Source organism: Bos javanicus, chromosome 15, assembly GCF_032452875.1.
Source record: "Bos javanicus breed banteng chromosome 15, ARS-OSU_banteng_1.0, whole genome shotgun sequence".
NCBI classification, from domain to species: Eukaryota; Metazoa; Chordata; class Mammalia; order Artiodactyla; family Bovidae; genus Bos; species Bos javanicus.
Window position 1 is genome coordinate 62,082,574 of NC_083882.1, and position 16,500 is coordinate 62,099,073.

At 36.7% G+C, this 16,500-nt stretch overlaps 1 protein-coding gene across 5 annotated transcripts in view; it reads right to left on the reverse strand.

Annotated features, from left to right (window-relative positions):
• The window catches only part of DCDC1 (doublecortin domain containing 1), a 469,884-nt gene that overhangs the window by 195,760 nt on the left and 257,624 nt on the right, over positions 1-16,500 (reverse strand). For all 5 annotated transcript variants that reach the window (XM_061381012.1, XM_061381013.1, XM_061381011.1 and 2 more), the window contains 2 exons: positions 10,108-10,224; positions 7,343-7,461 (listed from right to left, as the gene is read on the reverse strand). In XM_061381012.1, coding sequence (XP_061236996.1) covers positions 7,343-7,461; positions 10,108-10,224 — 236 coding nt within the window. The remainder of the gene's footprint in view (positions 1-7,342; positions 7,462-10,107; positions 10,225-16,500) is intronic.

Genomic DNA, 16,500 nt, shown 5'->3' on the forward strand with positions numbered 1-16,500 from the left:
TCCAAATCATTTACCTGCCCATTTTTTCTTGAGTTGTGTGTATTCTGCAAATATCTATTGTTTGAAGATATTTCTCCCTAAGTGTCACTTGTCTTCTCATTCTCTTAACAATGCCTTTCAAAGAGCAGAAAGTCTTAATTTTAATGAAGTCCAATTTATCGATTTATATTTTTGTGGATCATGTTTTTGACATCATATGTAAGAAAGTTTGGTTAATACAAGATCACAAATATTTTCTCCTTTGCTTTTGTCTGGAATATTCAATTTTATTTTTTACATTTAAGTCTATAATCCATTTTGAGCTAACTACTGTTTATTGTATTACATACGATCAGTTTTTTTTATATATTGATATCCAATTGTTCCATCACCATTAGTCAAAAAAAAAGAAAATCCTTTTTCCACTGAATTTCTCTCGCAATTTTGTCAAAAGTCAATTGGCCGTATATGTGTGGATCTATTTCTGGATCTTCCATCCTGTTCTATTGATCCAATTGTCTACTTTGGTGCCAATAGCATGCCGTTTTTCATTACTGCTATTTAATTTTTTTGTGTTTTTATTTTCATTACTTTTATTTTACAGTAAGTCTTGAGATCAGGTAATTTTGTTCTTTTTCAAGTTGTTTTGCCTATTCTAGATCTTTTGCAATTCTATATGGATTTTAAAATTACCTTGATACCTTTTATAAAGAAACTTTCTGGGATTTCTATTGAGATTGCATTAAATCTATAGGTCAATTTGAAGAGAATGGACATCATAACCATACAGAGTCTTTCAATCCATGGATACAGTATATCCCTGCATCTATTTAGGTCTTCTTTACTCTTACTCAGCAATGTTTTGTAGCTTTCAGTACACAAGTCTTGTATGTATTTTATCTGATTCATATTGAAGCATGTCATAGTTTTGATGTTATTATAATTGGCATTTAAAAATTTTAACTTCTAAAGTTGCTTGTTGTTAGTGTACAGGAATACAAATAACATATATATATATGTATACACATATATATATTGTTTATATATGTATATACATATATATATTGATCTCAAGCCCTCAAACTTGCTAAACTCATTTATTAGTTGTAGACATTGTTTGTAGTTTTCATAGGATTTTCTACATAGATAATTATACCATTTGAAATTAAAGTCAGAAGATATGGGAATACCAGACCACCTGACCTGCCTCTTGAGAAACCTGTATACAGGTCAGGAAGCAACAGTTAGAACTGGACATGGAACATCAGACTGGTTCCAAATAGGAAAAGGAGTACGTCAAGGCTGTATATTGTCACCCTGCTTATTTAACTTATATGCAGAGTACATCATGAGAAACACTGGGCTGGAGGAAGCACAAGCTGGAATCAAGATTGCCAGGAGAAATATCAATAACCTCAGATATGCAGAGGACACCACCCTTATGGCAGAAAGTGAAGAAGAACTGAAGAGCCTCTTGATGAAAGTGAAAGAAGAGAGTGAAAAAATTGGCTTAAAGCTCAACATTCAGAAAACGAAGATCATGGCATCTGGTCCCATCACTTCATGGGAAATAGATGGGGAAACAGTGGAAACAGTGGCTGACTTTATTTTGGAGGGCTCCAAAATCACTGCAGATGGTGATTGCAGCTATGAAATTAAGATACTTGCTCCTTGGAAGAAAAGTTATGACCAACCTAGATAGCATATTGAAAAGCAGAGACATTACTTTGCCAACAAAGATCTGTCTAGTCAAGGCTATGGTTTTTCCAGTGGTCATGTATGGATGTGAGAGTTGAACTATAAAGAAAGCTGAGCGCCGAAGAATTGATGCTTTTCAACTGTGGTGTTGGAAAAATCTCTTGAGAGTCCCTTGGACTGCAAGGAGATCTGACAGTCCATCCTAAGGAGATTAGTCCTGGGTATTCATTGGAGGGACTGATGTTGAAGCTGAAATTCCAATACTTTGGCCACCTGATGCAGAGAGCTGACTCATTTGAAAAGACCCTGATGCTGGGAGGGATTGAGGGCAGGAGGAGAAGGGGACGACAGAAGATGAGGTGGTTGGATGGCATCACCGACACGATAGACATGGGTTTGGGTGGACTCCAGGAGCTGGTGATGGACAGTGAGGCCTGGCACGCTGTGGTTCATGGGGTCACAAAGAGTCGGACACGACTGAGTGACTGAACTGAACTGAACTTACTTCTTCAATTCATATCTAGATGTCTTTTATTTCTTTTCCCTTTCTTATTATACTGGCTATAGTTTTCTATGCATTGCTGAATAGGTGAGAGTAGACAATCTTGCCTTGTTTTGACTTTAGGAGGAAGCACTAGTCTTTCATCATTAAATATGTCAGTTGTATGTTTTTTGTAGATGCCCTATGTCATATTGACAAAGTTCCCTTCTATTCAGTTTTCTGAATAGAAAACTTTCTATTAGGAAGGGATTCTGACCTTTGTTAAAAGCTTTTCCTATATCAATTTGATGTTTGTGATTTTTTTTCCTTTTCAGTCTGCCAATTGAGTGATTTACATTGATTGATTTTCAACTTCATTCTCCTGGGATAAACACTGCTTGGTCATGATATATTGTCTTTTTTATTGTATTCAACTTGTTAAAATGTTAAGAATTTTTTGCATTTATGTTCACAAGGGATATTGGTCTATGATTCTCTTTTCCTATAATGTCTGTCTGATTTCTGCTTTCAGAATAATATTGGCCTCTTAGAATTAGCTAGGAAGTATTCCCTCTTCTATTTTCTATGTAAGGAAATGGAGACTTGACATATTTGAAAGAATTCCCAAGTGAAGCTAGGGAAATCATCTGAATCTGAGGTTCTCTTTGTGGGAAAGTTTTTAACTAAAAATTTAATTTCTTTAAGAGATCCAGGACTATTCAGCTTACTTATTTCTTCTTGAGTAGACACTGGCAATTTGTGCCCTTGAAGAAATTGGTCTTTAATCATCTCAGTTCCCTGGTGGCTTAGAGGGTAAAGTGTCCGCCTGCAATGCGGGAGATCTGGGTTCAATCCCTGAGTTGGGAAGATCCCCTGGAGAAGGAAATGGCAACCCACTCCAGTACTCCTGCCTGGAAAATCCTATGGACGGAGGAGCCTGGGAGGCTAAAGTCCATGGGGTCGCAAAGAGTCAGACACGACTGAGTGACTTCACTTACTTTATTTTTGTTCAAAATATTCCATTATCTCTTTAATAACTGTGATATCACCTCTCTCATTCCTGATATTGGTAATTTGTGTCCTATTCCTTAATTTCCTGAGTAGTCTGGCTAGAGGTTTATTAGTTTCTTTGATCTTTGAAAAAAAAAAAAGAAAACAGCTTTTGATTTTGTTGATTTTTCTCTTTTTTTCCTATTTTCTATTTCATTGATTTCTACTCTAACTTTTATTATTTTCTGTCTTCTGATTACTTTGAGTTCGATTTGCTCTTCTTACTCTAGCTTCTCCAAATGGGAGCTGAGGTCACTGATTTGCTGTCTTTCTTCTTAGCTCAGTTGGTAAAGAATCCGCCTGTAATGCAGAAGACCCTGGTTTGATTCCTGGGTTGGGAAGATCTGCTGGAGAAGGGATAGGCTACACACTCCAGTATTCTTGGGCTTTCCTTGTGGACCAGATGAAAAAGAATCTGCCTGAAATGCAGAAGACCTGGGTTCGATCCCTGGGTTGGGAAGATCCCCTGGAAAAGGGAAATACTACCCACTCCAGTATTCTGGCCTGGAGAATTCCATGGACATTTTAGTCCATGCGTCACAAAGAGTTGGACACAACTGAGCAACTTTCACTTTTACTTCTTTCCTTATATAGGTATTTACAGAAATTTCCATCTAAGAACTTCTTGGGCAGCATCCCACAGTTTTTAATATGTGTATTTTCATTTTCATTCAGTTCAAAAATACTTGCTAATTTCCATTTTGATTTCTTCTTTAGTTCTTGGGTCATTTAGAAATGTGTTACTTATGTCCAGATACTTGGGGGTTTTCCAGAAAGCTTTCTGCTATTTTTTTTTTTAAGTATGGCTGATTTACAGTGTTACGTTAACTTCTGATGTACAGCAAAGTGATTCAGTTATACATACACATATACTTTCTTTTTTATGTTCTTTTCTATTATGGCTTATCACAGGATATTAAATAAATTTCCCTGTGCTATACAGTATGACCTTGTTGTGAAATCTGTCTGATTTCTAGTGTAATTCTATTATGGCCAGAGAATCTTTTTTATAATATTTAAATTCTGTTAAATGTATTGAGATTTGTTTTATAGCTAGAATATACTCCATTTGATTTAATATACTGTTCCTTTAAATGAATATGTCTTTTGCTGTTCTTGGGTATGTTCTATAAATATCAGTTAGGTCAAGTTGATTGACAGTGTTGTTCTAGTCTTTTGTATCCTCACAGTTTCCTCCTCACATGTTCTATCGATATTGAAATAGGATATTGTTTAATTTATAGGACATCCTTAACTTATCCGTCTACTTTCAGTTGATATCATTGTTGTTATTTAGTTGCTAAGTCATATCTGACTCTTTTGTGATCCATGGACTGTAGCCTGCCAGGTTCCTCTGTCCATGGGATTTCTCAGGCAAGAATATTGGAGTGGGTTGCCATTTCTTTTTCCAGAGGATCTTCCTGACCCAGAGATTGAACCTGCATCTCCTGCATTACAGGTGGATTCTTACTGCTGAGCCACTGGATATCATACCACTTGAGAAATACAGTATGAGAATCTTTCTTCCATTTTTCCTATTGGTATTTGTACCATTAACTTCATATATTTTGCATCTACATATTTTTCTCTCCATAATATATTATTTTTTGCTGTAAACAAAAAATTATATTTTAAAGAGACTTAAATAAGAAATGAGATCTTTATATTGTCTGTGTGGTTATTATTCCCAGTGCTCTTCATTTTCATCTGATACCAATATTCTTCTGCTTGAAGGAATTCTTTAAACAATGTTTGTTCTCTAGGTCTGCTGGTGATAAATTCTTTCAGTTTCTGACTAATATCTGAATTTTTATTTTGCCTTAATATTTAAAAAATATTAATAATTTCATTGGGAAATGATTTCTATATTGATAGGTTGGTTGTTTTGTTCTTTAAGCTTTTAAAGATATTCTTCCACTGTCTTCTCACTCTTATTGTTACCAACAAGAAATCTGCTGTCATTCTTATCTTTATTCCTTTTGTACGTAATATGCCTTTTCTGTGTACTCTTAAGATTTTTCCCTTTATCACTAATTTTAAGGAATTTGATTATGATTTTTCTTGGTTCTTTTCTTAGTGTTTCTTATGCTTAAAATCTGTTGAACTTCTTGGATGTGTGGGTTGTAGTTTTCACAAAATTTTGAAATTTTTTGTCCTATATTTTTAGAAGACATCATTTTTTCCAATATTTTTCTGTCCCCTGCTTCTTCCCTTCAGAGACTCTAATTATTCTGAGATTGGGCCATCTGAAGCTTTTCACAACCAACAGTGCTCTGTTCATTTTTCTTCAATCCATATTTTTTCCTCTCTGGTTTTCACTATGAATAGTTTCTTTTGGTATCTAAGTTCACTAAAATTTTCTTCCACAATTTGCAAGAAATTGAGGAATTAGACAAATTCCTAAATTTGTCTAATCTGCTATTAGACAAATTTAGCATATTTTTCAAGTCATACATTGAAGTTTTCATACCTAGAAATTTGATTTGAGTCTTTTCATATGTTCTGTGTCTCTATTAACATGTTCAGTCTTTCCTCTAGCTACCTGAATATATGCAATACAATGATAACAACTGTTTTAATGACCTGTGTATTAATTCTATAATCTGTATCATTTCTAGGTCAGTTACAATTGACTGATTCTTCTCTTTATTATAACCCTGGACTAAGTGAGCTGAAGCATCTCTGGCTCCATGTCCCATGGTTTGCACTTGTTATTATTGCAATTTGATGCTTTGTGAGTTTCCAGTTTACAGCATTGATTCTGCCCCAGAAAACTTGTTAGCTACTCCATGTATAGCACCATATCAACCTGGGACTTGCTTTGGGTTTGTTTGCTTCTCCTTGGGAACTATGTGTTTAGGACTCTACCCACACTGGCCAGTTTGTGTGATAGCAAACTACTGTCCCTCTCTTCCTTCTGCTTGGGTGTTTCAATTACTGTACCCTACTCATTCTCTGAGGTATCTTGGTACAGTGAGTGCCAAGTACCACACTTGGCACTCACTGGCAATTGTATGATTGGATTTTGACCTACAGACTATATAGTTTGTGGCTAAGAGTGAGTTATAGATTATAGTTGGTTGACTTTGCATTCCTTCCCAATCACTTAGATATGACCTTGAGTAAGTGATTAAACTCTGTATTTCAATCTCCCAGCTGTAAGGATAGTAACGCTACCTACCTTATCAAGTGTTGTTAAGTTTAAATGTAAAAATACAGCATAAATGAATTAAAATAGTGTCTGGCTCAGAATTTGTTTTTGCTGTTGTTAGAGTAAGTGTTACAGCTAGGATTTATACCTTGAAATCTGACTCTGTAGATCATGTTTTTTAACCACTGTGTAATATTCTAATACTTGGACAGTATGCTTTGCATGTTAGAGAAAATTCCCCTTCTATATTTGTGGCTGAGCCAAACTTTCTCTGGTGCCTAAATGCCCTAGTTCTGGCTTTAGCCCTAAGCACATCCTAATTGTCTATCCAGCCAGAGTAGTTGGCTAATAGCTTTCTAAGTCTTGCAATACAATAGGACTTGTTTTTATCAACACTAGGTAAAATCAAAAGACAAATGAAATAGAAAACAGATTTAGGAAACAATATTTCCAAGTGGTTGGAGATAAATCACCTTTCTTCCTTACTGCTAATTTTTTCTTCTAAATCTATTTTTAATTTTATCCTCCAAATCAGAAAAAAAACAAACAAAAATGACACTTTTGGAGCCTTACTAGCCAGAATTTTTTTTGTCTCCTTGATTTTTCCTTCATTGTTCAATATTTCATATTCAGAAGATGGACAAAAGATTAGGAATACACATAACACATTAAATTCTTAAATTAATAACCAAAATAGATACAAAGAAATGAGTTCCAATAATTACAGAGTAAAGCAGCAGCTTGTCTACAACAGATATATACTGAAGGCAACTTTTCAGTTCTAAAAAATATCTACGACACACTATCTAATTAAGTGGCATGTGTTTTCAAGCTTATTTTAGAAAAATTAATATTGATATTTTGAACACAAATTTAAAACATAGTGAATATTCCATCTAAGCCAGGAAGCATGATAATTTGACTGCTCAGGAATCTTGAAATTAACATTTCTTGTTTTCAGGTACATAGCTCATAAACATTACCTTTTCTGTAGGACTAATTTGTATCCTTGTAGTGATGTTCCGTCAGTAGCCTTGACTCTGATTGGATGACCAATAGCTAGACAGCTTTGAGTTACTGCTTGGCTCAGGATCATTCCAGTCTTCCAATGAATAGAGAGGGGGGAGAAAGGTCTAAATAAGTTAAAAGAACCAGAAAATTCAACAATGTGTCACAAATAGTGAGGTCATTATGCCTGGATAAACTCGGATATTAACAGTTGCCGAAAGTGAAACACTACCCACAACTTAGCAGTCAGTGAGCCCTGCTCAGAATCAGTGATCTTCTGTTGGACAAGGGTGGCATTTTACAGTTCAGTGCAAAATAAAACAGACCTTGATATCTTCATTTATCCTTTTTTTCTGTGCATATTTCACAGTGTAGTGATTTGGGGTCCATTACGTGTCACTTGTTATAGTTATAACTACAGAGCTTACTAGAAATATGTATGCACAGAAAAAATAAATAAATAAAGGCAGTGAACTGAAAAGACTGAAACAAATCCTTAACCTCTGGTACCAATTTAAAGTTTTATTCTGGCTCTAAGTACCATGGGTTAAACATTTTAAGGTGGTTTATGAACTACTTTCATTTTAAATGTTACGATTCTCTGATAAGGAAGTTGATTGAGAACATTGCTTGAATGAACATTCAACAATTTTCTTACTTAGTAAATCGACACATTTTAAATAAGTGACAGCCATTGAGGAATTTATTTACACATATTGAGGATTTATGGCATAGAAACTTCTCTGTTTTAACAGGTAAACTAATTTATTTTGGGGAAAAAAAAGGATAGAACTTTAAATCTCAGAAGATTTTCAAAATTGTTTTCCTTTTAACATGCAACTTTTATTTCTCATGGTTTTGTTGTGTGAGAAAAAACTACACAATGACTTAGGGAAAAAAAGTATTTTCGTAAATTTTTGTTCTAATTAGCACTGAATGGAATCCTCATTTGACATGTTTGTCTATAGAGAAAGGGAACTCCTTGGGGTCAGGAAAAAGAATCACTTTTAAGCACTTTCTGTATACCAGATAGTATGCTTCAACTTCAAACATATTTTCTCAATCGCCATAGCCACTGTGCTAGACAAATGGGACTAATGTCATTTTATATATAAGAAAACTGTGGGTCAGTGCAACTAAGTAACTTTCCCAAGGTCACAGAAATGATTCTAATTCTGACCTGTCTAACTCCAAAACTCATACTCTTTGCAGCAAGCATTTAAATTCTTTCAGGAAAATTTTTAGATAAGTACAAGATTTTTGATATCATGAAATTCTAGAAACAGATGCCACAGAATCCAACTCGTCCAACTCTGTTACCAGAAGACTAAAGCCCAGATATGGTATGTGACTTACTTGAGGTCACACTGGTATTCAGTGATCGTGCCTAAACTAAACTATTTCCATCCATGCTCAAAAATTGGTCAGATATAGAGAAGTATTTTATATTGAAATGCAGTAAAATGGCATAAGTTTTGAAGATAGACAGACCAAGAATCTTTCCTCTATCACCTACTGGCCTCAGTTTTTCAGCTGTATAATGAAAATTTGCATAATTTTCATGAGATTAAATGAGATAATAAATGTGTATACAATGTTTAACATATTTTAACAAAATGGCAATATTATTTCTAGATCAGAAATAAAATACAACATATTAATAAAAAGGACTAGTAGTTAAGAGAGTCTCCAGGTTGGAAGCAGATTTAAGAAATATATAATCTCATTCTGCCTTTGTCAATGAAGTGGATAATATTTTTTAGTATCTTTGTGTCTCACTTACTCTAATTTTTGGTTTTAGCTCTCTGAAAAGCAAAATTAATAGTTAAGAGTAATTCAAAATTTCATTTGACAAAATAATTTCAATCTCTCCTACCCCCTAAACTAAGTAGCAACATACTTGCCTGAGTGACTCTGCACTCATTGAAAGAGAAGTCGCTCAGTCGTGTCTTACTCTTTGCGACTCCATGGACTGTAGCCCACCAGGCTCCTCAGTCCATGGAATTCTCCAGGCAAGAGTACTGGAGTGGGTTGCCATTTCCTTCTCCATGGAACTGCTAGGAAGAAGCAAAAATAGTCTACAGGGAGGAGACAAAGGGAGGCAGGACAAGGGTAGAAACAAGCTGCATCATCTCTTTCCAGTCATGAATATTTGGTGGCGATCATAAAATGTATTTCAATAGTAAAAGGGAAGGGGAGAGCAATTATATATTCTCAACTTAAATCTGATTCAATAATGTAAAAATAAAGTTTAAAAAAATAATGCCAAGACACAGGTTTTGTGTTAGGCATTGTTCACATTTTATACTCAGCGATTTCTTTTAAAACTAAGAGTTTTAAAATTAAAACTAAAACTAGAGTATGGTCTTACTCTATCACTATATCGTACTGATTGACCAGGCTCTGTGACCCTCAACAATAAAGACTAAGGAGTGGAAGCAAATGATATTCAGACAAATCTCCTGAAAATGGTGAGTCTGTGGACTATAGCAAAGCTCTACGCTAGTTTAAATAACATTCTGGAGTACTAACTACTCAGCCCATCTAAAAGTGAGTTGAACGTTCACATCAGCATCCTCTCCACTAGACAAACAAAGAGGAGATCACAGATTCACAGCAGTCAACAACTGCAGCGCTTTCAGTTGCAAGTTTACATGAGGGAGAGTGTCAGGAAATGGAGCAGCAAAGTGAGCCCATGAGCCCAGGAAGTGACTCAGAGAGAGCAGACATTCGTGGATACCTTTGTGATCAGCCATAGGGTTGATGGCCTTATCTGGCTCCCACTGCTCTCTTTACTGCTTGAGAAACTCCACTTTATGACGGAAACAGAGGCATGAAGTACAATATTGGGGTCCACCTATACCATGAAAAGAAACAGGTTTTTAACTTATAGCTGAAAGTCAAACTTCCTCAGCACAGTTACCCAAAATAGATTAATCTTGAACATGTTCATCATTGAGAAGGTCTCTTTTGAAACAGTACTGCCCAATCCCACTTACTCAATTAAATTAATATTTGTTGAACACCAGCTCTGATACAAAAGGCCGTGGACTGTGTGATATGGAATATTATAAAGTGTTTTCCTGCCCTAAATAAATTTACATACATAGAGACAATAACACACACACGGGCATACATGCACACACATGCACAATTTCATGTTAAGCTCCATTTGGATGATTAAATACTGCTATAGGATGCAACGGAGAAGGCAAGGGCACCCCACTCCAGTACTCTTGCCTGGAAAATCCCACGGATGGAGGAGCCTGGTAGGCTGCAGTCCATGGGGTCGCTAGGAATCAGACACGACTGAGTGACTTCACTTTCACTTTTCATTTTCATGCATTGGAGAAGGAAATGGCAACCCACTCCAGTGTTCTTGCCTTGAGAATCCCAGGGACGGCGGAGCCTGATGGGCTGCCGTCTATGGGGTCGAACAGAATCGGACACGACTGAAGCGACTTAGCAGCAGCATAGGATGCAAAGAACGGTAGCCTCATTTCTACAGGAGCAAGAAAAAGTGAAACATCTTGAAAGAGGTAACATCTGGACCAGGTCTTGAAGGATGGAAGCAGTTTGACAAGAATAATGAAGGAAAAAAAGCATCCCAAGCAAAAGCAATTAGTATAATCAATATCTTAGGATTTAACGGAAGACTCAAAAGTTAAATTTGGCCAAACTTAGAAGGGGTCAAGTGTAATGCTATGGAACTAGCTGTCAGTGGGGTTTTCTAGGAGGAGTGACTATAACAGAAGATTTTACAAAGGTTGATCTGGCAAATGCAAACATAATGGATTGCAATAAGAAGAGATCAAAGGCAAGAGCAGTTGAGAGTTTGTGCAACTTCTTAAGAATTAAGGGATAGGAGCAGCGCTAGTGATAAAGAACCCGCCTGCCAATGCAGGAGACGTAAGAGATGTGGATTAGATTCCTGGCTTGGGAAGATCCCTGCAGAAGGAAATGGCAACCCACTCCAGTATTTTTGCCTAGAGAATCTCATGGACATGGAAGCCTGGTGGGCTGCATAGGGTCGAAAAGAGACAAACACGACGGAAGCGATTAGCATGTTGAGATTTCAGTGATTGTTGCCGGAACGGATGGGAGAGGGTCAACTGGGGAGACACTGCCTCTGTGTCCCATGTGTTTATAAGACGACAAACACCAAAAGTATTGTGCACCTTCTAACATTTCTCACTTAGACTTGATTATCAGTTTAAATGAACAGTCATTCGTGTCATCTGTCACAATTCTACTTCTTCATATTTGTTGCTGCTGTTGTTCAGTCACTCAGTCCTGTTCGTCTCTGTGCGACCCCACAGACTGCAGCACACCAGGTTTTCCTGTCTTTCACCATCTCCCGGAGCTTGCTCAAACTCATGTCCATTGAGTCACTGATGCCATGCAACCATCTCATCCTCTGTTGTCCCCTTCTCCTCCTGCCTTCAATCTTTCCCAGCATCAGGGTCTTTTCCGATGAGTCAGTTCATCGCATCAGGTGGCCAAAGTACTGGAGCTTCAGCTTCAGCATTAGCCCATTCAATGAATATTCAGGACTGATTTTCTTTAGGATTGACTGGTCTGATCTCCTTGCAGTCCAAAAAACTCTCAGGAGTCTTCTCCAACACCACAGTTCAAAAACATCAATTCTTTGGTGCTCAGTCTTCTTCATGGTCCAACTCTCATATCCATATATGACTACTGGAAAAACCATAGCTTTGATTATATGGACCTTTGTCAGCAAAGTAATGTCTCTGCTTTTTTGTTGTTGTTGTTGTTATTTATTTATTTTTTAACTTTACAATATTGTATTGGTTTTGCCATATATCAACATAAATCCGCCACAGGTATACACATGTTCCCCATCCTGAACCCTCCTCCCTCCTTCCTCCCCGTACCATCCCTCTGGGTCGTCCCAGTGCACCAGCCCCAAGCATCCAGTATCATGCATCGAACCTGGACATTGAAAAGAATACATTTGAATCAGTTCTAATGAGGTGGATGAAACTGGAGCCTATTATACAGAGTGAAGTAAGCCAGAAAGAAAAACACCAATACAGTATGTCTCTGCTTTTTAATATGCTGTCTAGGTTAGTCATAGCTTTTCTTCCAAGGAGCAAGCATCTTTTAATTACATGGCTGAGTCACCATCTGCAGTGATTTTGGAGCCCAAGAAAATAAAGTTTGTTTCCCTATCTATTTTCCATGAAGTGATGGGACCAAAGGCCATGATCTTAGTTTTTTGAATGTTGAGTTTTAAATTAGCTTTTTCATTCTCCTCTTTCACTTTTAGTTAGAAGCTCTTTATTTCCACTTTACTTCCTGCCATAAGGGTGGTGTCATCTGCATATCTGAGCTTATTGATGTTTATCCCAGCAATCTTGATTCCAGCTTGTGCTTCATCCAGTCCAGCATTTCACATGACATACTATGCATATAAGTTAGATAAGCAGGGTGACAATATACAGCCTTGACGTACTCTTTTACCAATTTTGAACCAGTCTGTTGTTCCATGTTCCATATCTTGTTCTAACTGTTGCTTCTTGACCTGCATACAGATTTCTCAGGAGGCAGATAAGGTGATCTAGTATTCCCAACTCTAAGAATTTCCCACAGTTTGTTGTGATCCACACAGTCAAATGCTTCAGTGTAGTCAATGAAGCAGAAGTAGATATTTTTCTGGCATCCTCTTACTTTTTCTATGATCCAGTGGATGTCGGCAATTTGATCTCTGGTTCCTCTGCCTTTTCTAAAACCAGCTTGAACATCTGGAAGTTCTTGGTTCACGTACTGTTGAAGCACAGCTAGGAGAATATTTAGCATTACTTTGCTAGCATGTGAGATGAGTGCAATTGTGTGGTAGTTTGAACATTCTTTGGCCTTGCCTTTCTTTGGGATTGGAATGAAAACTGACCTTTTCCAGTCCTGTGGCCACTGCTGAGTTTTCCAAAATTTCTGGCATATTGAATGCAGTACTTTCACAGCATCATCTTTTAGGATCTGAAATAGCTCAACTGGAATCCATCACCTCCACTAGCTTTGTTTGTAGTGATTCCTAAGGCCCACTTGACTTTGGACTCCAGGATGTCTGGCTCTGGGTGAGTGATCACACCATCGTGATTATCTGGGTCATGAAGATCTTTTTTGTATAGTTCTTCTGTGTATTCTTGCCACCTCTTCTTAATATCTTCTGCTTCTGTTAGGTCCATACCATTTCTGTCCTTTTTTGTGCCCATCTTTCCATGAAATGTTCCCTTGGTATCTCTATTTTCTTGAAGAGATCTCTAGTCTTTCCCATTCTATGGTTTTCCTCTATTTCTTTGCATTGTTCACTTAGGAAGGCTTTCTTATCTCTTCTTTCTATTCTTTGGAATTCTGCATTCAGATGCAGATCTTTCCTTTTCTCCTTTGCCTTTTCTCATTCTCCTTCATATTTAATAAACTTTACCTCCTACCTATATAATCACTTTCCCTGAAAAAGCATGCTAACTTTAAGTACTAATATTTATTTGTATGGGATTATGAGAATATATCAACTTATGCTTTAAACTTAGTAAATAATATTGCTTCAGTAACAATTTAAATAATTTTCTAATATTGAAATGTCTAACTCTTTGCTAACACTAGATTTTGAGTAGCAAATGTTTTTTTAAAAAACAAAAGTTAAATGATAATTTAAAAGGTGATGTTTTACAAGTGTGAACAGGCAATAACAAAAGGGTATGACTAATACATTTGATAATTATTCTATGATGGACGAAAATGTCATATGACTCATACACATGAAAATAAAAATTTAAAAATATAGTAACCCCATCACATAAGCAGATTTGACTTAGAGTTCTTTGACGATTTATTCCCCAGTTAGCCAGTAGTGACTGGATTCTAGATGGGAATTTCTCACAGTTTCTGAACATTGATAAACTATGTTCTACTAATCCACTCCCCACAGGACTCAGCATTTAAAGTAGCACGCTTAGTCAACCTCCTAACTCCAAGTTGCCATCACACTCAGAACTCTCCTTTGCAACTGGGAAGAAGATTGTTTTGACTGGAATTAGTCAGACAGAAGAACCGTACTGCCAACTGCTTCTTTGTACAGCACCTGCTGCCAGTGCCTAAATTCTTGTTATCTGCACAACATGGTTTAATCTTTTAACAGTTGGTTTATTGGTGAAGAGCGAAGGGGTCCTTTGTGTCTGTCTTGGGTTGGCACCCAGTATTAACACCATGCTGTTCTCTAAGAGATATTTTGCTGGACAGTTCCCAAGTGATTCTACATAGACCAGACAGAGCCAGGCCCACTAACTCAGCTTCATTTAATGTTATTTAAAAAAAAAAGTCCTGCCAATTCGGGGTTCTAATACACTTAAAATTGACAATGGCCATTAAATTCTCTTCATGATGTCACCTACTTTTTTCTTTTTAATTTAATCTGATAGCTTAGCTTTAGACGAAATGTTTAGGAAGGTGGGGGAGACAGATTTTGAAATTCAGAAAGTGCTCTGACAACCTACAACATAATATGCCATATGTGTCTCTTATGTGTGTGTGTGTGTGAGTGTGTACATGTGCACAAGTGCATGCGTGAGCATGTGTATAATAGCACTGATGCTGACACAGGTCTCCAAATATATACCATAACATGTGTAATTAGAAAACCTTTTAAAGTCTTGTTGAGAATCAAAAAAAAAAAAAGAAAATTTCTTTTATTCTTTTGAATACCTACAAACATAGCTTCCCTTAAGTGACCATTATGATTTTGCTTTTCTGAATAAACTGTGCTGATACAGATGATGCCAGTGATAAAAAATGAGGCATATATGTACTGGGCCAGTTAAAATTTCTTGTTTAATTTTCTTTCCCCAAACTACCAATGAAAGTGGAGTACACTTCAAAATTCCTGTGCAATTTCAAAGTAATAAGGTCTCTTCCTGCAGATCTACTGAGGCACAAGTGTAAGACGATGAAATTTTTTGTGAAAAAGGGAGCTCATAGGCCACAACCTTCATTCTAAAAATATTTTTATTCTAGATAGAATTTTATAAGATTTTTTCCTTTTGATAGTTATTTTAGGACCAAGTTGGGGGCTCAGATGGTAAAGAATCTGCCTGCAATGCAGGAGACCTGGGTTTGATTCCTGGGTTGGGAAGATCCCCTGGAGGAGGAAACAGCAACCCACTCCAGTATTCTTACCAGGACAATCGCATGGACAGAGAATCCTAGCAGGCTACAGTCCAAGGAGTTGCAGAATTGGACATGACTGAGTGACTAACACTTTAACATTAAATAATTTACTATACAAATTAAAATCACACCTACAAAAAATGTTCTAAAATCTCTTTCCTCATCCCCTTGATATTCATACTTATTGTTTTCATTCTCTAAATCTATAAACTGATCAATCCACCTACCTCTAAGACCAAGAACTAGAAAAACTGAAAAGCAGAAATATTAGTGAGCTCATAATTATGCTGTGGTATTGGAGAAGACTCGAGAGTCCCTTAGACTGCAAGGAGATTAAACCAGTCAATCTTAAAGGAAATCAGCGTTGAATATACACTGGAAGGACTGATGCTGAAGCTGAAGCTCCAGTACTTTGGCCACCTGATGTGAAGAGCCAACTCATCTGAAAAGACCCTGTTGCTGGGAAAGATTGAAGGCAGGAGGAGAAGGGGGTGACAGAGGATGAGATGGTTGGATAGCATCATCGACTCAATAAACATGAGTTTGAGCAAACTCCAGGAGATAGTAAAAGACAGGGAAGCCTGGCTTGCTGCAGTCCATGGGGTTGTAAAGAGTTGGACATGACTGAGCAATGGAACAACAACATAATTATGAAACTGAACAACCAAAATATCTAGTATTTAGGTGTGCAGTCCTCAATAGATTCCAGCTATAGGTCTAAAAATAAGGAAGGGATTTGGAATTTCATTAAAAGTCCAGTATCCCATTCTAAGGGCAATAAATTCAAAATTGAGATTAAAAATTGCATTTTCTCCAGTATAAATTATCTGAAAAAATATTATTTATTGATGACTTGCTCTCCAAAGAAATAGGACAGTAAAGAATTGTCTACCTTTTCCTAGACTCTTTTTTGACATATAGAATAATATATTCTTCTGGCATCCATGAT